Source organism: Coturnix japonica, chromosome 6, assembly GCF_054131305.1.
Source record: "Coturnix japonica strain WE chromosome 6, WE-NBRP24, whole genome shotgun sequence".
Classification (NCBI taxonomy): domain Eukaryota; kingdom Metazoa; phylum Chordata; class Aves; order Galliformes; family Phasianidae; genus Coturnix; species Coturnix japonica.
Genome location: NC_140668.1, coordinates 16,792,112 through 16,813,220, shown reverse-complemented (window position 1 = coordinate 16,813,220; position 21,109 = coordinate 16,792,112). Strand labels below are relative to the sequence as shown.

At 39.3% G+C, this 21,109-nt stretch overlaps 3 protein-coding genes across 3 annotated transcripts; all 3 read right to left on the bottom strand.

Moving 5' to 3' along the window:
- Nucleotides 1-1,489: 1,489 nt before the first annotated feature.
- Nucleotides 1,490-7,434, bottom strand: LOC146760384 (kinesin-like protein KIF20B). The gene is made up of 6 exons (XM_085551545.1): nucleotides 7,312-7,434; nucleotides 5,354-6,916; nucleotides 3,637-3,837; nucleotides 3,343-3,469; nucleotides 2,663-2,805; nucleotides 1,490-1,650 (listed from the first exon to the last, which is right to left on the bottom strand). The coding sequence occupies exons 2-6, from the start codon at nucleotides 5,576-5,578 to the stop codon at nucleotides 1,570-1,572; spliced, it is 777 nt and encodes a 258-aa protein (XP_085407671.1). The 5' UTR covers nucleotides 5,579-6,916; nucleotides 7,312-7,434; the 3' UTR covers nucleotides 1,490-1,569.
- Nucleotides 7,435-8,129: 695 nt separating this feature from the next.
- On the bottom strand, nucleotides 8,130-12,582 carry LOC146760383 (kinesin-like protein KIF20B). Its single transcript, XM_085551422.1, has 3 exons — nucleotides 12,393-12,582; nucleotides 8,742-9,945; nucleotides 8,130-8,301 (listed from the first exon to the last, which is right to left on the bottom strand). The coding sequence occupies exons 2-3, from the start codon at nucleotides 9,887-9,889 to the stop codon at nucleotides 8,130-8,132; spliced, it is 1,320 nt and encodes a 439-aa protein (XP_085407548.1). The 5' UTR covers nucleotides 9,890-9,945; nucleotides 12,393-12,582.
- Nucleotides 12,583-17,621: 5,039 nt separating this feature from the next.
- On the bottom strand, nucleotides 17,622-21,019 carry LOC146760382 (obscurin-like). Its single transcript, XM_085551544.1, has 4 exons — nucleotides 20,676-21,019; nucleotides 19,424-19,690; nucleotides 18,519-18,788; nucleotides 17,622-17,881 (listed from the first exon to the last, which is right to left on the bottom strand). The coding sequence occupies exons 1-4, from the start codon at nucleotides 20,986-20,988 to the stop codon at nucleotides 17,703-17,705; spliced, it is 1,029 nt and encodes a 342-aa protein (XP_085407670.1). The 5' UTR covers nucleotides 20,989-21,019; the 3' UTR covers nucleotides 17,622-17,702.
- Between the last annotated feature and the right edge of the window lie 90 nt (nucleotides 21,020-21,109).

Here is a 21,109-nt window from a genome sequence, read left to right as displayed (position 1 = left end):
AGACCTCAGGGAAGTCACGTGGAAGAGACAAGCCTTTGAAATTAAGCTTGATTCGCTTTGCCCCTCATACACCTGATCGCTGCATCCCTTACTTGGCAAATGGTCTTTCTGCGGGGTGTAGATGAGGAAAGGGGAGGAGGAAAATAAAGCAGCTGCTTTGTCTTAGAGCTCTTGTTTCGTTGGGGTCTGGCCATATTTTCTGAAACTAAAAGACGATGTGTGAAAGAAGGACAGGAAAAGGCACAAGGAGGTTTTGGGTTTGGTGCTGACTCCAGCTCGCTGCTTGCTGCTGGGAAAGGCACACTTAGCTCCAAGGAAGGATGCATGCGGGGAAATCCAGTGGCCAGGGGCAAGGGGTACCCAGCAATAGAGGGCAACAAGAGCTGGGGTGATTTGCTATTAAACTGCAGCCAGTGAAGTCCTGTCCCATTGGATCTGACATATGTCTCCCCATTCCTTTCCAGTTTGTGCAGAGATGGCATGAGGCATTGCTTTCTGCCAGACTGCAGGAGCAGAAGCATTTCAGGTGCCTAAATGGTTTGGTTTCCTCATTGTGGTGGAATGGGGTACGCATAGAAGGAAGACTTCCATTCTTGGGGTGGATATGCACATGGGAGGCTGCACAGGGAAGGCTCCATCCTGGCCAGTTCAGCCAGCAGCTGTATCCAGCTGGCAGAAGCCCCAGCCCATGAGGCCGGCACTGGCCCTGGGCCATAAAGCCACAGTAAGGGAAGCCAACATCAACTCTGGAGCCTAAAGCCACAGTCAGAGAGGCGAGCACCAGCCTCGGGGCATACAGATGTGAACCCCTATTCATTCCCACTATCTCCCCTGGGACTCCATTGAGCGCTATGAGGCCACATTAGTCTTCACTGGTTTTTAATGAAAATTACAAAACCATGACATCTGCACAAGAGTCACCTTCACTTCCCTGTTGTCTTTTAGTCTTGCTTTTCCCTTTCACTGCTGCTTTTCCCATTCACTGCCGCTTTTCCCTTTCACTGCCGCTTTTCCCTTTCACTGCTGCTTTTCCCTTTTAGTCTTGCTTTTCCCTTTCACTGCTGCTTTTCTCTTTTAGTGTTGCTTTATCCTTTCTCCTGAGAGTGTTTTTTACAGCTAGTTAGCTGAGAAGGGTTGTAATCATGGTGCAGCTAAGCAAGCAGCCATAACACCTGCAAGGAGAGCAAGAACAACAGGATGCCCTGGGATGGTGAGAAACTAGCCATGGTTCTGGGAACTCAGCAAGGGAGTAGCTTTCAGTTGATAACAACAAGCTGTTAAGATACTCGGGGATAGTATGTTATTGGGAACCAATGATGAGCTCCACTTTTGCAATATGTATGAGCTAATTATCCGTATTATAAAGGTACATGCAGGCAAGGAATAAATGAGATTCGCTGATCATATGTCAATGACAGGTGTGGTCGTCTGCTTTTCTCCCGCCGTTCTGCAACAAACACCTATATACAAATTTAAGAACACAACGGAGTAACTGTTACTGTTTATTAACAACCAGTTTTAATAATATGATAAAAGTATGTCCTGAGAAAGGGGAACAAACACGCTTCTTCAAGGTTTTTTAGCTGTTCTGGATCTCAGCCGTCGCTTGATGATCAGATGATCACTTTCCTTCTTTTGTTCCTCAGATTCCTGAAGAAAACATTTCAAAAGTTACTCATGTTTTCACACAAGACTGACAAGCTCTTCTTGACACACGCAAACATATTTCTTCCCCTAAATGGATTTCAGAATGGCATTTGCTTATTATATTTTATTCAGAAAACTATGGGATACCGAGATCATTTTAATGCAGCTTAATCACAAGGAACAAATATGGAGAATGTACAAAATCCTGTTTATCTTAAAAAAGCACACACGTCTGAGGAAAGCCTGAAGGCAGCTTTCATTTTGAAATACTTGTTTTCAAAAGAGTATTATAATACTTGTTTTGTGAAACATGAAGCGTTCAGAAAACATTTTTAGCCTCAATCCCTGTAGCTATGACTTGCCCAGAATTTCAGTTCTCGGTTCAGTTCCATGTTCTCAGAACTACAGTGAGAGAAGGAATTGTCTCATCTTCTTCATCCTCTAACAAAAAAAATAACATTTTGGTTTCTGCCCCTATCATTCGTCAAATCATCAAAAAATTCAGAGGGATATTACAGTATGGGCAAATGATCACTATGCTGAACAGAAAAAGGACTCTAATATAATTAAAAGATGCAGTTCCAACAGAGCAAGAATGTTCTTAGCACAATAGCTGCCGACAGAGTCATGAAACTGGCACATCAGATCCTTTGCAAGTTGGCTTAGACAGGAGATCATAGTTTAAGCATACCTAAAAAGCTGTCTAAGTTGTGCTCTAGAAAAGCGTGTAATAGAATAATCCCACACCGACACACTGAAATTATCTATGATTCCAAATTAGATGACATCTCCGTGATTGCTACATCACCTACTTAGTAAACTGTAAGCCAGCCAAACACAGAGATCTTTGAGGACAAAATAAAACAGAACAGCGGGAAGACCAACAAGAATGACTTGGTAGAATAAAGAAATACCTCAGTACTTTCAACGTCCCCCTGCAAATAGATGAAACCTCCAGGCTGTTTGGACTCCTTAGTAGTTTATTTTAAGCCAAGACTACAGTATAATCGCTTACCGAAGAAGCAGGTATATCTAGAGGGCCAGAAACGACAGTTGAATACAGCTTCCTTTTGGATCGTTTTGGCTTGGTCTCTCCTTCTTCGAGACTTTCAGGTTCGTTTGATTTAGGAGAACTTACTGCTGACATCAGCTTCTTGGCTAGAATAAATTTGTTTTGATACATAAACCAATCAACTTACTGGTTTTGTGAGTCTTTAAATCAATGAATGCAAAAAAAGCTTCGTAACAAACTTGGTTTATAAATGACACGTAAAATTTAAGTGAAAATACTCAGAAATTGTATTTGTTCATCGAGGTTCTTTATTGCTTCTATAGCTGAAACTGTTTATAGGTTCAGGTACGGCAGCTTAAAGCACGCATTAAAATGGAGTATGAAAGACAATCATGGCTCAGAAGTCGCTGGAAGTCAGAAACTTCAGCAGGAGTTAAACAACAGGCCTAACTTTCGTGCTGACAGAAGCACAAGACAGAACCAACTTTTTCTGTATACTTGTAGGTTTTCACAAATGTAATAATGAATCTCTGAAGAGACGAATAAATGCATTTACTTCATAAATCAAAGGACAACTTAACATGGCAGACAAGTCTAAGAACACATACATTAATAGCCTACAGCAGAAACAAGCCATTCTACAATGTCTAGAAAACATGGAATAAAACTTATTCTACACCAACCTTTAGAGTGTATAATAGAAGGAGAGCTTTGAATAAAATCTCCAACTTTTTGCAGTGTTTCATCCTTCTTTTTAGTCAGTCTTGAAGCATGTACTCGCTTTCTCAGGAAGTAGTCTTTTCCGGATTTCTGTTCAACAGAGATGTGAACATGTGAAACAACAGATGGGAAAAATCTACTACTCATACTCTGACCATGCCAAGGATACTGCTATCACATGTGAACATCTGTTTTTAATAACTGCCATGCATATTTTTTTTTTTATTATTTTGTTTTCTGTTGGGTCTAGGTCATACCTCATCCATGTCATCACTTCTTTTCTTTTTTGCCTTAGGCATTTTCACTCCTAAAGGTATCATGCTGCCGTGCTGCTTTATCTCCGTCTTATCAGGTTGCAGAAGTGTCAGTGGGATTTCCAGCTCCGGTTTTGGGAACCGACTAGTTTTGCCATTTTCTGCGGACACTCCAGAAGAGTCGAGGACAGTTTCCAAATGCTCCTGATAGCACAGAAGAATTTTAAGTGCAAGTGTTAAGGTAGCCATGAGATTAAAAAGCTATAAAGCATCTGGAAAAGGATATGTAAGCATTCGATTTTCCTGCTGTAAGAACACTTGTAACAGAAGGAGTCTATTTCAGTTTCAGCAGAGTTTTACCCCTCTTTCCTAGAACTTGTTACATTTAAAATTATTTCCAATCTATGATCACAAAAAAAGTTCTCCATGTTAAACTGAGCCTGATACTTTACAAGTCATTTTTTCTCAAGGGCACAGACAACTACACTTTTTTTTAATAGAGAATGGTGGTAGAACTGACACGATTTTCTTCATCTCAACTCTGCTGCGTCAGAACTGGGCAGGAACAGGAGCATTTGATTCAAGTGTTCGATTAACTTCCAGCTTAATCTTAGGGAATTTGCCATTCCTCTTCTACACTAGAGATGTTATTTACATAAATAAGGTCCAGCTGGCAAGGTGCAAGCCCAGTACAAGTCATTAAAGAACTCCATTGCTATCTTTTCCCTGGAGAGAATACAGACATTCAAGCAATGACACCGTACTTAAGCTGAAGGCTATCATGTACCTGCTCATGGTCAAATGGCAGCAAATGCACAGCTAAGTGACAGAGAAATGTCAGTATGCATTTCCCCAGCAGCACTTACTGTCCACAATCCACCCAATCCTGTTTTTCTCAACAGGAACAACAAAGTCAGAACTGAGATCACCTGGACTCCTCCTTCTCTATGGCAGGAATTCAGCTAGCATATCAAAAATGAGTTCAGATGCTGGTTGAACACATGGAAGACAGGCTGCTGAGGACATGGTAGACATGGAAAATGGTAGATGGCTGCTTCTACTGCTGCTAGTAACTAGCAAACTCCAGTGTCCCAAACACAGACTAGCAGCTTTTACTACTTACACTGTTCCGACCCCCTGAGGGGAGTCTTCTTCCTCTCAAAAAGTTACCAAAGATTGTAGAAAGACAAAAAGTAGTCAGAGCCACTTTATCAGGCTCTGCTAAGAATCTGAATGGAGTATCACCACCCACTGTATTTCCAAGAATTAAGTTGGTTAATAAATACTTTGTTTTTAAAATATATGTAACTGCTATTTTATGAAAGTTAGCAATTAAAAACTTATATAGGAATGATTAACATCATCTGCTAACAAAACAATATCCAGAAATCCTGCAGAGGAAGAAAATAAGTTCAATTTGCTGTGCCCGTTTCAGTGGCTCCATGAATTTTTTCCAAGTAACTTATCTAATCATGAGCCACTTCATAAGCATTAACATGAGGAGAGTTTTCAACAGCACCTGACAAAAATGCATCACACAATTGTTTCAACAGCTTTTATTCCTATCAAAGGCTATAAAAACAGGTGATCTGATCACCTTGAAAGGGATAAATAAATTAAAACTTGGGAATTGTTTAGAGAACATGAGATCTTTTCCTACTCATTCCTTATCAAAAGCAATACAATCACAACATTTTCAGATCTGAAGTTTCATACTAACCTCAGATTCATTTAATGAAGTGAGGCTCCTAGTACATCGACGTGACAAATAATTGTCTTCAGCTTTGCATCTTAATGGAATACTTTCTCCAGTTTTAGTTTTGCTTTGTTGTTTCCTAGGCTGTAAATATTTAAAAGGAGTAAAGATTAGGCTATGCATTAGACCTCCAAAATATCTCGAGGTTTCTAAAGTTACAGTGTAAAACCTCAAGCTCAGACGCCACATGAACACGTAAGCTGAAACACAGCACAAGTGTGGGAAGGTAGTAACATCTATTCATTGTGTGATCTTCAGATACACCCTACTGGGTCTCACTAACAGTCTCAGGCAGTATTCTGCCTCCAAAAGAGAGAAAGCGAGACATTATTTAGGGACAAAATCTGTAACACTGGTCGTTTTGTCATCCATTCCCCCCATACTCTGCACGCTCACAGCTGCTATGTTAGAACACCAAAGGCTAAACCTCTGCCTAATCTTCAGCATCCACATACGAATACATGGAAAACTGCATGGAAAAGTTCCATAATGTACACAGAGAGATGGTGTTCTAGTAAATAAAATATTTTTGAGAAGATGAGAGCTCATGTTTGAGTGGAAGACAAAAAGAACCAACAAGTACTCATCACTGAATATGTAGTTAAAGGACTATATGCTAAGAAAAATGATTCCAGCTCCAGTATCTCCTAGGAAAACAGAAGAACAAAAAGGGGTTAACAAGATGTTAAGTACTTACTTTCTATAAATATAATCATACCTCATATAATCATACTTCATAGGGGAAGTTTTGCTATGAGAACATCTTTCTTCTCAGAGAAAGTGAATCCAAACATTCTCAAAACAGCACAACTCATTTAGCCTTCTGTTTAGCTTCTGAAATTCTATGCTACGGCTTAGATTGGCTATCCTGATTAAAAGCTGGATGTTGAAATAAGAAATGCAACTTCCAGAGATCATCCCCCCTCTGCTTTTTGATGCTTCCCTTAATCTCTCTCCACGTCCCCTTCTGTCTTTTCATGCCATTGTAGATACTACCTCAGAGAAAGCAAAGAAAGTAAGAAACCTGAGACAGAACTACTGTCTGAGTATTGAGCCTAGCTTGGGATCCGGAAATGCTGGGAATTATCAGAAAAAGCTACAGATGTCCAGTATGATTGTAGGATCATAAGCATCAAACTGACATCTGCTTATCTGAACTACTGAAAAAATTGAAATTTTAGTAATTAACAGAAATTCTGTTTCTGAAGAACAAAAATAAAAGCTGGTGCTTTTTTTGGTTAGTTGCACATGATGTCAATACGACAGTGTTCAAGAACAGAACCACACCCAGAATACAAAGAGCAGGTACAGGAGTTTTACAGAATTTATGGGTAGCTAATCAGGTAGGAGGAAAGGAGAGCTGACCTTGCTTGAATCCTTTAAGGCAGATTGTCTCAGTTCTGCTATTTCTGTCTCTTTTTGTATGACATTAGAAGCCAAAGTTTTGAGCTGTTCTTCCAAAGCTTCTACTAACTGATCTCTCTCCTCACGCCACTTTTGAATATTATGGTCCTTTTCCTCCAGCTCCTATATTTCATGATGAAAGAAAAGCATACACAGTAGAAACAAGCAGAATCTTTAAGACAGCCTAGAATTAATAAGGTTTTCATATAGCATAAATAAGGACTCAAGCTGATAAAAAGAGTTTATGGTAAGACATTTCAATTAACATATCGTGATGTCACTCAACAAGATCAGGTTACATGCATGTATTACATATGTATTTACTATGCAGATTATTGTATTTAAAGCAATCTGCCAGTGCTCTGTAGTGACTAATTATTTGAATATCTTTCATGGTCTACCGCTAATTTCAGTTGGCCACTTTCATTTTGCTCCAATTTTTTTTTTTTTGACCTTTTTCCTGTTGCTTGGAAAACCTGCATCATTCATTTAATAAAAAATAAGAGCAAGAAAAATACCTGTTTAAGTTGTTGGATAGTATAGTCTTTATAATCCAGCTCATCCTTAAACTGGTTATTAATCCTTTCAAGTTCATCCATCCTGTTCCTGAGGGATTCCTCCACAGAACGCATCGTGGACACCTGTAATGTAAGCACAGCTCACGGTTCATTAAAAGACTTCTGTAATCCAACCTGGCCAAATACTTCTTTGTTAAATAAAGAGGAATTCACAAACAAGTGCTGAGTAGGAAAACGACAGCAAGTGCAAGGTTACCAAGGAAGACATGAATTCATTTTTAAGCTTCAATTTTCCACCCCAAGCACACCCAATAAACTTGCAGACTAAGATCCTGCAAAATGGGTTTTAAAATATCTACTTGTTTAATAATTAAATTTTAACTATTAACATCACTGAAGCTGAAATTGAAGAAAAAAATATACATGCTTATATTAAAGAGCCTCTGGAAATTAGTCTATTTCTCTTCAAGTAAATAGCATTCTTCTTCCCAGTTATCAGCGTTTTTTCACAAGACTTAGGTTTTAGGCTTTGGAGTTACCACGGATACCAATGGCAAGTCACCAGTAACGTAGAGATAATAACAAGTCCCCTCCAGAGGCAGATTAGCTATTCTCTTCACAAACCTTATTCCAGACTACCAACCAACTTTACTTTCCTCTGTTCATTATCTATGCGAAACCATGTTTTAACTTCTGGTCCCCTCTAGAGCTTCAATGGCAACTTTACCTAAGATTTGCTGCTAGCCACACTAGTGTGAAATTTCCAGCTTCATAGTTAAAGTTTGAGAAGTTTTAACAGCAGAAAGCCAAGCATAATCTTACAGAAAAAAATATCTCAGTTGACTACAAACCTCGCTTTGTACTTGCTGAATTTGTTTCTCGGCATCAGAATGTTTGTCTTTTAGATCTGCATACTCTTCTTCTTTCCTCTGCAAATCTTTTTTCAAATTCAGTACAAGGGCAGAACTCTCAGAAAGAATATTTTCTAGCCTTATGTTAAAAATAAAGAGACAAAGAACATTACTGTTACACATCTCATGGAAACAGCAATTACAGCTTAATCCATGCCCTGCCTGTTGGTTTCTATTTGTAAATAGACTCTTAAATCTATCTAGACCAGTGACAAGATTTAAACAATTACTTTTGAATTTCAGCTTGCTTCTCATAATCAGATGCTGAAGCAATAAATTATTCAGATGCTATTCTGAGGGATGTACAACAAAACCACCAGCAATCCCCATATTATTCTTTATTTCCTTGCACACTCCTGTTTTCCCTTGGAACTCAAGTAGCATACCAAAGCATCCTAAAGTAGTAGTTTGGCCATTGATAAGCATGCAGATGCATTAAGTCGAAGGGATGTTCCCATTAACTATTTTTAACTCTATTTCCTTCTCAAAGGGCTCTAACTTAACTCAGTGGTTACTTACGATTCTATACGTTGCACTTTCTCCATTTCACTCTTTTCCTTTTCCCAAAGAGAGTGTTTCATCTGCTCCAAGCTGTTTTTAAGCTGCATAACTTCTTGAATCAGATTTGCTTCTCTGCTACTTAACTCTTCAACCTTTTTGTCTGCATTAGCAGACTTCTCCTGCAGAGTTGCTGTAACTGTCTCCAGATTAACAATAATAGATTCTTTTTCTTTAAGTAATTCATTGAGTTTTGACACATTGTCTTCCATTATCTTGGAAGCCTCCAGGCGATATTCAAGCTCTCTTATTTTTACCTCACAGTTGGCAACTTCCTCCTGAAACTGTGCAATCATTCTCTGATCTTCTGCAGTCTTTTCTTCAAACTCCTGAGTTTTCTTCTCTATTTGCTCATGTAACTGATTCACAAGATCATCTTCCTGACTAGTGTGAGTTGTAATCTCACATAGCTTCATTACAAGTTGACGATTATGATTTTCAGCATTATTCAGTCCTGCCTTTAGGTTTTCATTGTCTTGAAGCAGTGCTTTGATGTGCTGACTTTTTTGTGAGGAAACATCAACAATACTTCTGCATACTTCCCAAATCCTTTCAAGACTATAGTTAAAGGAGAGGTCCTGCACAAGATCTGAGATGGAAGAAGTCTGTGACTGAATGCATGCAGAACTAATTTGAGATGTCCCTGGCTCATCTTTTTCAGAGTCTGAGGAATCCTTTACACTGACAAAGTCAGTACCGATGGCGTGAAACTCTAAGTGACATTTGTATAATTCATCTAATTTGGTCCGCATTTCTTTTACTTGTGACACTTTATCAATTATATATTCTTTGGCAACTTCTATGTTGTTAGTTAGTTGGGCATTTTTGTTTTCAAGTGTCATATTTATAGATTTCTGTTCATCCAGTTCAGAAGCAATTTCCCGATAGTCAGCTTGACCCTGCAGAATTTGTTCACGGAGGACATCAGCTGTTTCTTCAGAAAAAGAAAGCTCAATACGCAGGCTTGTTACCTGCTTACTGAAATCTTCTTTTTTATTTTTTTCTCTTCTGCATTGTTCTTCAAGCACAGTTAAATGATGTTCCAAGATTTCAGTTCTTTCCCTCAGTGCTAGTACTTCCTTTCGGTACGCGGAGCACTTTTGTTTCATGTGTTCAATTGTCCTTTGCTCTACAGTGTTCTTTTTCTTTCTCTCATTTACAACTACTGTAAAACAAACAAACAAACAAACAAAGAAAAAAGGGAAAAGGAATGTAGCTCAGATTGATTAAAATCATTATTACATAGCAGTTCACAACACCAAGTAGCAACTTCTAAGTGAAAAACTGTCACAAATATGCAAGCCATGCCCTCACATCACATAGTATTTGATACTAGTGAAGGAATTCAAGTCCTCTGAACACGTATTCAGGTGCCTCAGATTTCTATACAGAATTAACAGCAAAAGGTTTTCAGTCTGTAAGATCACTTTTACCATGGCACTACTCAAACCTTCCACTCCACACCAGTAGAAAATCTTATTAGATTTAAGAAACATGGGAACGAGATAGATAATTCACAGCTATATTCTTTCTATCTTCCGTGCTTCAGCAATCCCTATAAGGCAGCCAGGAATCACTCCATCTACATCTAAATGGTAGATAAACAGTTCTCTAAGAAATTTCATTCCAACTCACAGTCCTCTTACTTTCAAAAGAAAGATAAAATCCTGGACAAGTTGATCACTTAACTGTTGATATCTGTCTCTCTTATTCAGTTGATCTCTAAACAAAATATGAGGATTCCTACTTCTGTTCACACTTACTCTTTTGCATATAAAGTTCACTCATAAAGTTGTACAAATTTGCAGATTCAAGTTTCCATAAATATTCCATTAGCTTGGGGCTGTTTTTTTCTTTAACTGGTGAGCAATTAGCTAAAATCACATGCATTTTCTTTCTATCAAAAGCGACTTCTGCTGTATTTCATCATTGCTTTAGAATCCAGTTATGTCCATTCCATAATATGCATACTTTAAGTATTAAAAAAAATAAATATAAGTCAAGACTTACTAGGGATTGGGTCACCACAACAATATATTCCATGGTGATTCTTGTACAGTCCTTTTATTACTACAACTACAGAAATGCAGAATTTTATAGCACCCACGTGCAGCCTGCATTACATACAGATTCACATGTACTGCATGGGAACAGCCTCTTAACTCATCTAAGCAGTTTTATATACAGCCCTCAACTGATTTAAAAGTCATACTGAAGAAACAGCAGTGGCATATTCCACCCCAAACCAGGTTTTGGGTTTGATTGCTGCTCCCAGCAACACTAGTGAGGGGAATATGATTTATAAGTAATCTAAACACTTTATGCTGAAAACAACAAGCAAGCACTAAAGCAAGATAAATAAGACTAGGGAGAAGATGTGTAATGTTCAGTCTAGAAGCTCCTTACACAGGAAGTAGGGAAAAAGCATTATTACAGAGCATAGGGAACAAGACCTAAAAGCTCAGAGAATGGTGTAAATACCCTGAACTTGAAGCTGAGATAACCTAGCATCTCCTAAAACACTTTTGCTTGTGCTACTTATATAACTAATTCTACAAAAGAACCAGCACAACATACCTGTGCTCATTGTTCTACTGTGTATATTTAACATAGCTAAAGAATATATATTAAGCGGTTTTTTAAATTGGATGCTATTAATACTCACAAATAGAAGAAAATTTTAACATGATTGAATACTCAGTACTTCTTAACAGAAAACTTCATGCTGACATTGTGACTATCAGCTACCCATTTTAATTCCCATGTGGAGCATTGCTGTCATTAATTTTTAAATGAGAGCTTTGGTCATATGATTATAACAAACCCACTACTATTTGGAGTATGGAGGAGTCCACATCCCTCCCTCAGTCTCTGGTAAGATGCTTATATGTGATGCCATTCAGTGGTCACATTAGGATTCAATATTTATGCCAAATAAAGGCAGCAGGGACAAATCATCCAAGAACAGCATCTCATCCAAAGAAGGCCTTGACTTTCTCCCTTGCACATATTTTGCAAGAGGAATACAAGAAAGGAAGGGAATACAGCTAAGTTTTAGATTTTCCCTTCTACATTGTATATGCCTTCCGTAATTCTAGGAACACTGATGCTCAGCTGTGCCCAGAAGTGAAGTTAAATGCATCAGAGCTTATCCAAACCATTCTGCTCAAATATTACCCATGAGCGAGCAATTAGCAGGTCGTCAACAATTTTGATAGTTGCTTCAGGAAAAACAAAACAAACAAACAAAAAAAAACACTTGAGCAGCTGATGCTACTCAGAAAATCAGCAACAGCAGTTGAAACAATCCTAAAGAAACTGCTTTAAAACTATTACCAAATCTGCAAGTGCATCAACAGATGAGGAAAAAGCAGCAAAAAGGAAAAAAATAGTGCAAAAAACTTTTATTCTTAAGCATTCAAAAATGAACAGCATAGGACCTTCTGAAAAAGGGATATTTACATAACAGTTACTTCTATTTACAGTTTAACACAGTGGCTTTTCTCCTTATACCATAAGGTACGCGCTTCACAGCCTTTTGCTTCCGATTCGGAATAGGAAGCAATTTATTGTTTTGGAAGACACCCTGTTCAACGATGGAAGAAACTGTACCTTTCTTTGGAGGTGGCTCTTCCACAGTAGGCTTATCTTCATCAGTACTGCGCTTTCTTCCCACTTCCAACTCAGTTTTATCTTGTTTCAGTGCTTTAACTGAAAGCACTGAAAATTGGCTGCTTTCAGTTCCTTTATTAGTGTTCTCTTCTGCCGGTTCTGCTTTAATGGTAGTTAAATGGTAGGTAGTCTTTTCCTGTATTGATATAAGATCAGTTACATTGAAGCTTAACAAAAGGAGCACTTAAGTCTCAGTAATCTTCTGTAGGCAAATATTTACACAAAACCATACAGCTAAAATATTTACCCGGTGACTCTATAGACATCAGTTACAAATCTCAATAGCAGACAGAACAAGTACACCTTCAGATAATGACAAGTGCAATACTCGGTAGAGTATACAAGGGAAAGCAAGAGCCTAGCAGGTTACAAAGTAAAAGACTTGCACACAATCAAGAGTTTACCAGTTTATCAAAGAATTTCCTGTTTCCAAGAAGTCAACAAAATTACAAACATGGTCAAAGAGCAAATGGTCAGCTCTCATACAAGTTCATCACATCACACTTCTGCTAAGCTGCTAAAATCACTTTCATCGTGACAGATATAATCCAACCTTAAAGCTTAGTCAGCTCTGTCACGCATATTTTAGATTGTGTCCTTGACCACAAGTGAAGCTTCCTTACTTACAAGATGACGATTGTTAAGCCATGCTGGCACTGCCAAGGACTGATTATTCATCTTTAGTAACTTATGAAAAGAAAAGCCCCAGAAGTGTTCAGGCCACACAATCTCACAGATAGAGTTGGAGCCTTGTTCTTGGAAGAAGTAATAGGTGAGGGCATGACTACTCATCACAGTCAGCTTTAATACCATGGAAATACTAAGTTGCAGTGATGCAGACAGTCAAAGACTAAGGAGGGTCAAGTTGCTAAGCTTACAAGGTTAGAGATCTGAGTGACAGAATTAACTATAAATGTTTTCAGAGCTACTTCAGGCTACCAAACATCAAAAAATGCACAAAAACCACCAGAAGTTGTATGCACACATACTTAATCAAGCTAGTCTTCACATATTCAGTAGCTCGCAGTACATTAGTCAGGATAAAGTTTTATGGACTGCATAGAACGTGGAGATATCCTGACCATTCATACTCGTACTTCCAACTCTACTCAGCATACTTTTACTGTTGCTCTTCCTCTGATGTAGGAGTGTGAGGCAGGAGTTAGTGGAACACACTGATATTTTTGTTGTTTGTGTTAACAACAACTACCTTCAGATAAATTTGAATTGTTTACAATTTCAAGCGAGTACCAGCTACATACAGAAAATCAGTTTTCCAAAAATGTGTTGATTACAAGCATAGAATTAGTGTTTTCCTTTTTTTGTATAAGGATATGGAGATGTGTAAAACTCACATAATCTTTTACTTTTTCTTCTAAATGAGATTTTAAGTCTTGTAGCTCTGTAATAATGTCATCTTTCTGCACCACGATGTCCATTAGCTCTCGAATCCTTTCATTTTGTGCATTCATTTTCTTAGAAAAAAAAATAAAAAAAATTCAGTCATCAGTTTCTAATGTAGTGTTAAGTAGCTGAATTACACAATGCATTAAAGGCAAATTCAGTTAAGCTAAGCTCGGTAAGAAATCTATTAATGGAGCCTACTGGAATAGCATTTTAAGCTACCACAAGTTGGTATTAAAACAATTTTACACAACATCTTCTTGATAAAGTTACCTCAGTTGCTTCTTTAAGTTGCTCATCAGACTCATCCAATTTAATCACCTGCATTTCAAAGTCTGTAACACACAGAAAAGGTTGTATTACATAAGTAGCCAATAGATAGTTTATTAAGTAATCAGTTTTTCCAGATATTCTAATGTTTAGGTAGCTTTTGAACAGATTAATTAATTTGCATGTGGTCTTCACTTATTGGGAGTGATTCAAAAGTTTTCTATATTTCTTGGAACGAAAACATTGCATCAACAAGACATAAAGAAGAGTAGAGATTACAATATAAAAGTAAAAATCAAGATATAGATATATAAGATATATTTAACCCCATACTTATGAAAGCGTAAAGCTGCTAGTTGCAGTTTAAAGGAGAGGGGGGAAAAAAGAAAAGAAATAACCAAAAACCGTGGAATTGCTGAACCTGAATATACACAAGGAACAAACTATCACTTATCTACAGGCTATGGTTCCAAAGGTAGAACATCTCCTCTAATTCCTACTCAAACTGGTTATTTCTCTTTTAGATTAATGAACTGTTTCTGTCTTCTACCTTTCACATCGCATAACTCACCTCTGTTCTTCTGCATCAGCTCTTCTTCAGTTTTAAGTAGTTTGGTGTTTTTCTCTGTTAGCTCTTCTTTGGTCTCCATCAGTTCAAAGTTAGTTTTCTCCAGCTGCTTTTCAAACCAGCCAGTATCTTCCTTTGGGTCCTCCAGGGATACAATGGAACTATGTGCTGCCTCAGCTTGCTCTTTAATATCCATGACATCATAATGCACAGAATCAAGAATGCCCTCAGGATCAACACAGGTGTCAGGCACTATGCTATGTTCTCCACCCTGAAACGTAATTTATAACCAGTTAAAACTGGTGAATAGCTGACTACATAATAGCTGTTATTTCTACAGATAGTCTGGATAGCCACTATGAAGACAGCCATACAAGAAGTTTTTAATTTCAGCTTCAAAACCCACCTCACAAATTCACATACAACACGACAGTGATTCGTATGGGGGGAAGATAAGTGGCATTCTAGTAACAGCTAATATATTTTATAGTATTTGATGACCACGCTCCCTTTTTTTTTTTTTTTTTTTTTTTTAAATATTACCCCAGATTGATCTCCTTCAAATTTAACGTACAAGTTCGGACTCCCCTTTTCTTTGTATACAGCGTAAATTTTCATTTTGTGTTGCAGAAACAAGGAAAACGCCCAAATTCCCAAAGCTTTCTGAAACTGTTCTTAAGGCTCAGCAACTATTCCTGCTAGATGAAGAATAGATGTATCTTGCTCATCATACAGCAACACAGCATGCACTTCTTTGTAAACAGCCTTGTGTTTCTATAAGATGTGCCCATAACATTTAAATAGTAAAAAGGAAAATATTTAAGGAAAAAAAAAGGAAAATATTTAAGAAAAAAAAAAAGAAAAATACCAGGGTGTCATGGTTTAATAATTTTGTAATTTTGCTATCAGTATTCCACATCATATCATCATATAAAGCATGAATAATTTTACTGCTCCCGAACACTTGCAGTATATCGATGATATTGTCGTGTGGGGCCATACAGCAGCAGAGATTTTCAAGAAAAGAAAACAGATAATCCTAATTCTTTTGCAAGCTGGTTTTGCCATTAAGCGCAGCAAGGTGAAGGGGTCTGCCCAGGAAATCCAGTTCTTAAGTGTAAAATGGCAAGATGGGCATCGACACATCCCAGCAGATGTGATTGAAAAAATCACTGCTATGTCTCCTCCCACCAACAAGACAGAGACCCAATCTTTTCTGGGAGTAGTGGGCTTTTGGAGAATGCATGTCCCAAACTACAGCCACATAGTGAGCCCCCTCTATCAGGTAACACGGAAGAAGAATAATTTCTCATGGGGTCCTGAGCAGCAGCAGGCTTTTGAGCAGAGAAAACAAGAGATAGCCCGTGCCGTGGCCTTGGGGTCAGTACGGACGGGACAGGATGTAAAGAACATCCTCTACACTGCTGCTGGAGAGAAAGGTCCCACTTGGAGTTTGTGGCAAAGAGCTTTAGGAGAAACCCAAGGCCAACCCCTGGGACTTTGGAGTCGAGCATATAAAGGGTCTGAGGAGTGCTACACTCCAACTGAGAAGGAGATCTTAGCCGTGTACGAGGGGGTTTGGGCTGCTTCTGAAGTAGTTGGGACAGAGGTTCAGCTCCTTCTAGCACCTCGCTTGCCTGTGGCCCCCCTGTCACGGACACAGGTAGATTTTTGTTTAAACCATGACAACTACCCAGAATGCAGCATAAGGGAATTTTTGCCTAGAACTCCGGAGGACTATTTGTAACTCAGAAAGGTCAGAGATAGAAAGTTCACACTGATTTCTGGGTCACCAGCCTCACAGCATTTTTGGTTTTTAAATGATACATAAAGTTCTCAATAGCACTGCTCTAGTCGGTAGTTCTTTCCCTTTCCGTGCAGCTTGCTCTGTGCATGGCTTGTGAACCGCTATTCAGGTCAGACAGCTGCAGCCCCAAAGACCTGCCATAAATGTACAAATTCTACCAGGATAATGGCTTGGTAGTGGAGAAACAGGATGCGCAGTCATATGGCTCTCACACATACCTTGTACAACCAGCTTGGCTCTGGACTGGGCATCACCAATGTCACAGGTGTACACGTCACTGTCACTTTTCTCCAGATTTTTTATGCTCAGCTGCAGGTCTCGTCCTTTCTGTGCCCTCTTGTATTTCCTGCCAGGCCTGAGCTCAGCAATGCCTTTCCTCCATATGACGAAGGATGCGGCTTTCTCGCTCTGACATGTAAAAAGTGCACTTCCACTTTCTTCAATTTTCACATCTGAAAGTTCCTTGATAAAGTAATTAGGTTTTTCTGGAAGGAAAAAAAAAAGGATGTGGGTGTAGGACAAAGGGATTTGTTACCCCAACAAGTCCCAAGCATACAGAGGTGTCTTGAATCTCCTTTGCCCTCATTTCAGAATATCACATAGAGATGCAAAGAGTCTAAGAAGACCACAGAGTCCACCCATTTACATAGGTTTGATAATTCCAGTAGATATCTGGAAAGTTCAATACCATTATACATGCGCTGGTAGGATCTCATCTGATCAACTGCATATAGTTTTGATTACACATATTCAATATAGACTAATTCAGATTGCCATCTTTTCTTGGCTCACTAACAACCAAGATCATAGAACCATAGAATGATCACAGAATCATATAGTGGCCTGAGAAGAAAAGGACCTCAAAGAGCATCTAGTTTTAAACCCCCTGTCAAGGGGCCACCAACCACTAGACCAGGCTGCCCAGATCCACATCACACTGGAGAATCATTCGGTTTCCAGATTATTTTAAGGAAAAGATTTTAATCCATCATATTTTCTGAAAACTAAGAATTGATCCTGCTCAAGGAAAGAGAAGAGAAAAACATCACCCACAGGCTGCAGATATTTACCTCGACTTCTCTACATGCCATCCCCAGTGTGCTTTTCAACTCACCTTGCACAGTGACCCTGGCTTTTGTTATGGAGTCCTCTGTCTCACAGGGGTACTCCCCACTGTCCTTGGCAGTAGAGTCATGGATGATCAGAATGGCCCACTTCCCTCCTGCTGCAAGCTGTACTTCTGGCTTTTTCTGATTGCTTTGCCATCCTTGTACCACCTGATGTTCAAATCCGGTTTTGACAGCTCACAGCTCAGGCTGATGTCCTGTCCTGCTGCTGCTGTCTTATCCTCCAGCTGTTTTGAAACCTCAGTAGGTTTTCCTGGAAGAAAACATTGCTTTTTGAGTAACATACAGTTAGGGTAGGATGCCTCTCTCAAAATACATGCATCTACATGCTGGAGATAAGTTAGAGAGGCACTTGCAACAGACGCCATCCTACAGCCAGCAGTAATCTGCAAAGTACAGACAATAGAATTCCAGGCAGCATTTATTCTCTCTTAAATCTACCCAATTGAGGATGATGAACCATGTCTGAAAACTGCCTCTTTCTTCTCTCCACTCATCACACTGGGAGCCTCGGATGATGCTCTCAGATGCACATGTTCTAGATAGGAATTTGTTGTACAGCTAGATGATGTGAAGGCCATCCCTTCAGCTTATACTTAGAGGATATTTGCTCCCACAGTTCACTCAACAGAGCATTCCTGATTTACTGTTAATGGAACAAGCTGTAGTGAGATGCCCATTTCCAACACTACCCCAGTGCTTTGGGTAGTTCTCACATTTGTGTAAAATGTTTCCTCCTTTTACTTATTTTTAAGAGAAATTCTCAGTGCTTCGAGGTTCAAGTAGAAGGTTGCTATTCACTTTAACCATATTATGAGTTAGCTCTCATGACAATCTTATCAGAAGACAGTTGAAGGAATCAGACCCCAGAATCTCTCCCATCTCATTACCTTTCACAGACAGAGAGGCTTTGGAGGTTAGACCACGGGCAGTAAAAACGACTTCCCCAGCGTCAGTAGGAGTCACACTTTTGATAAGGAGAGTATATTTCCGACTCACGTTAGAAGCTTTAAATTGCCCACCACTTTCCACTCTGCTTCCATTCAGTGTCCACTTGAACTCATCAATGCTTTCATGGGACGGAATGCATTCAAAAGTACAATCTTCTCCCTCCTGGATTTCAGTGTTTTTCAGCCGTTTGGTAATGCCACTATTCAGCTCTGGAAGGTAAGAGATAGGTTAGTATGAGGTTTATATGGAGAAAAGGCATTTGTGACTGACATGAGTAGCAGTACTGGTGTTTTAACTCAGGATTTGCAGAACATGGCTGCATTCCTTACTGATGTATTCTCTAAGACATTCTCCACTCAGAATTACCAGAAAGCTATAAAAAAAAAAAGAGACGTGAATCTCTTGTCTTTGCTCTGGAAGAACTACAATTAGAGCAGCTCAGTCCATGGAGCAGAATGAAGATTCAATGAGCTACAGAGGGAACAACCTAACAGAGAGGACAACTCTAGGATGCTGCGTGAGAAAAAGGGTTTTGCCTATGACAAGAAATTAAATGTTTCTATTAGCTAATTTGTTACCATCCTACCCCTACTGGTGTTCAAACCATTTCTCCATTTTAGGGATGTTTAGAAAGGAAATATTTCCAGGACATTCTTGATGTGTTTGGTGATTTTCATGGTAAAATGAGATACATTTACATCAAAAGCAATGGGAATTTTCCAGACATCACTGTGCTAAATTGCAGTAATACACTTCTATTGTAGAAACTATTAAGGCTCGTGGGGGAATAGGTGTAAGACACTGAATGTGCTTTCAGCACTCCTTTACTTTCCACAGTACTTACCCTGAATGCCGACCTTTGATTTGGCAACATCACGGACAATATCACAGGTATAGAAACCTGAATCTGACTTCTCGAAGTCATGGATAAGGGGACATAGGGTCTTCCCAGACTGTACCAGCTCATACTTGTTGCCAGAAGTGAGCACAACACCGTCCTTCTTCCACACTGGTTTGACCTTCTCTTTAGAGACTTCGCATTCCAATTTAATCACACCCCGCTCCTCACCAAAAACATCATCCAAGGACTTCATGAAGACAGCAGGCTTCTCTGCAATTAAAAGGGCAAAACAGAACAATGTGATACAGAAGTTGAGACATTTCCAGTTGCTTTCAGATTTTTAAAGAGGGATAAATAAATCTTTACCAGCACTGACGACACCAATATAGAACCTAAAGCGGTTTCATGTCTGTTGACTGAATGCACTTTATGTAATTCTGAACTAATCAGTAGGAGAATACAGGGAACAGGAGGGACAGCCTGCATTGCCTTGGGTGGGACTGATATCATATGAAGTAATTGGGATGCAGCTCTTCTAAAGCTGGAGAGCCGGCATTGCCCTCACGTACAGCAGAGCTCATACAGCAGGCCTCAGGATTAAGAGGATGAGCTGCTGAACAATTTTGATTTTCCTGTTTTATTGACTCCTTTTATCTATCTTCTATTTCACACATCAGATGTTTATACTGGGGAAAAAACTTCCACCAAATGCAAAAGAAAGGAGAAAAATGAAATCCTTCAAACTCTGGAGTGCATAGAGTAAAAGAGCTTAATTGCTGGGGAGATCAGATTAGAATCATAGTATCCTTAGAATTGGAAGAGACCCTTAAAGGCCATCTAGCCCAGCTCCCCTGCAATAAACAGGGACATTCACAGCTAGATCAGGTTACTCACAGCCTGGTCATTAGTCATCCCAGAGGCAAAACACACACTGAATGAGCTCTCCCTGCAGTCATAAATACTTGGAGACAACAGCATTGACACTGCATGGCACTGAAGCAGTAAAAGAAATTGCTCTTGTAACTCTTCTTGTGTTAAGGAAAATGATGATAAAAAGCAATGGAATGCTATGGCAGGACACCAAAACCATCCTCCTTCCTTGATATCTGCTGCAATGGAACCTTCCACTGGAAGAAAGCCCCTGATGTCTTGTCACCCCAGAGAGGTGAGCTTTAGAAGCAGGACTGCTGCACAATAGAATGAACTGGGGCTCCTTAGCATCTCTTATATCCAGGAGGGGTGTGATCAGACCCACCTATCACCTTCAGGCACGTGCTTTCTGACACCTTGTCTGACTTCACTGTCACTGTGCCAGCATCCTCAGGCTTAACCTGCTTCATTGTCAGTTTGCAGCAATTGCCAACGTTCTTGATGTCCTTGTAATTGTTGGTGTAAATGAGGTTGCCATTCAGGAACCATTCCACGTCCTCGTCATCATGGGACAGCTCGCAGGAGAAGACAGCAGAGCTCTCTTCTTCAATTTCTACATCCTGCAAGTGCTTCGTTACTTCTACATTGCGGGCTGTGGGGAAACAAGGTGAACTGTTACCACTGTTACTATAAATCATACTGGGATGTGGTAGAATGGTTGGACTAGACGATCTTTGTGTAGTATTCTCAGTGAAGATTATACATTTATAAAGTTAGCAGGAGAGAACGGCAGAAATCAACCTCAAGAAAAGAAATCTG

What these genes read in the sequence shown, in the direction of transcription:
- LOC146760384 (XM_085551545.1), bottom strand. Translation starts at nt 5,578, where the DNA reads ATGTGGCGTCTGAGCTTGAGGTTTTACACTGTAACTTTAGAAACCTCG. An exon ending in CTTCATTAAATGAATCTGAG is followed by an intron (nt 3,838 to 5,353) that starts GTTAGTATGAAA and finishes CTGTGCTATCAG; the next exon opens with GAGCATTTGGAAACTGTCCT. An exon ending in GAAGTGATGACATGGATGAG is followed by an intron (nt 3,470 to 3,636) that starts GTATGACCTAGA and finishes TCTGTTGAACAG; the next exon opens with AAATCCGGAAAAGACTACTT.
- LOC146760383 (XM_085551422.1), bottom strand. Translation starts at nt 9,889, where the DNA reads ATGAAACAAAAGTGCTCCGCGTACCGAAAGGAAGTACTAGCACTGAGG. An exon ending in AAAGTGCAACGTATAGAATC is followed by an intron (nt 8,302 to 8,741) that starts GTAAGTAACCAC and finishes TTTTAACATAAG; the next exon opens with GCTAGAAAATATTCTTTCTG.
- LOC146760382 (XM_085551544.1), bottom strand. Translation starts at nt 20,988, where the DNA reads ATGATTTATAGTAACAGTGGTAACAGTTCACCTTGTTTCCCCACAGCC. An exon ending in CACGTGCCTGAAGGTGATAG is followed by an intron (nt 19,691 to 20,675) that starts GTGGGTCTGATC and finishes TTTTAATTGCAG; the next exon opens with AGAAGCCTGCTGTCTTCATG. An exon ending in ATCAAAGGTCGGCATTCAGG is followed by an intron (nt 18,789 to 19,423) that starts GTAAGTACTGTG and finishes CTTACCTTCCAG; the next exon opens with AGCTGAATAGTGGCATTACC.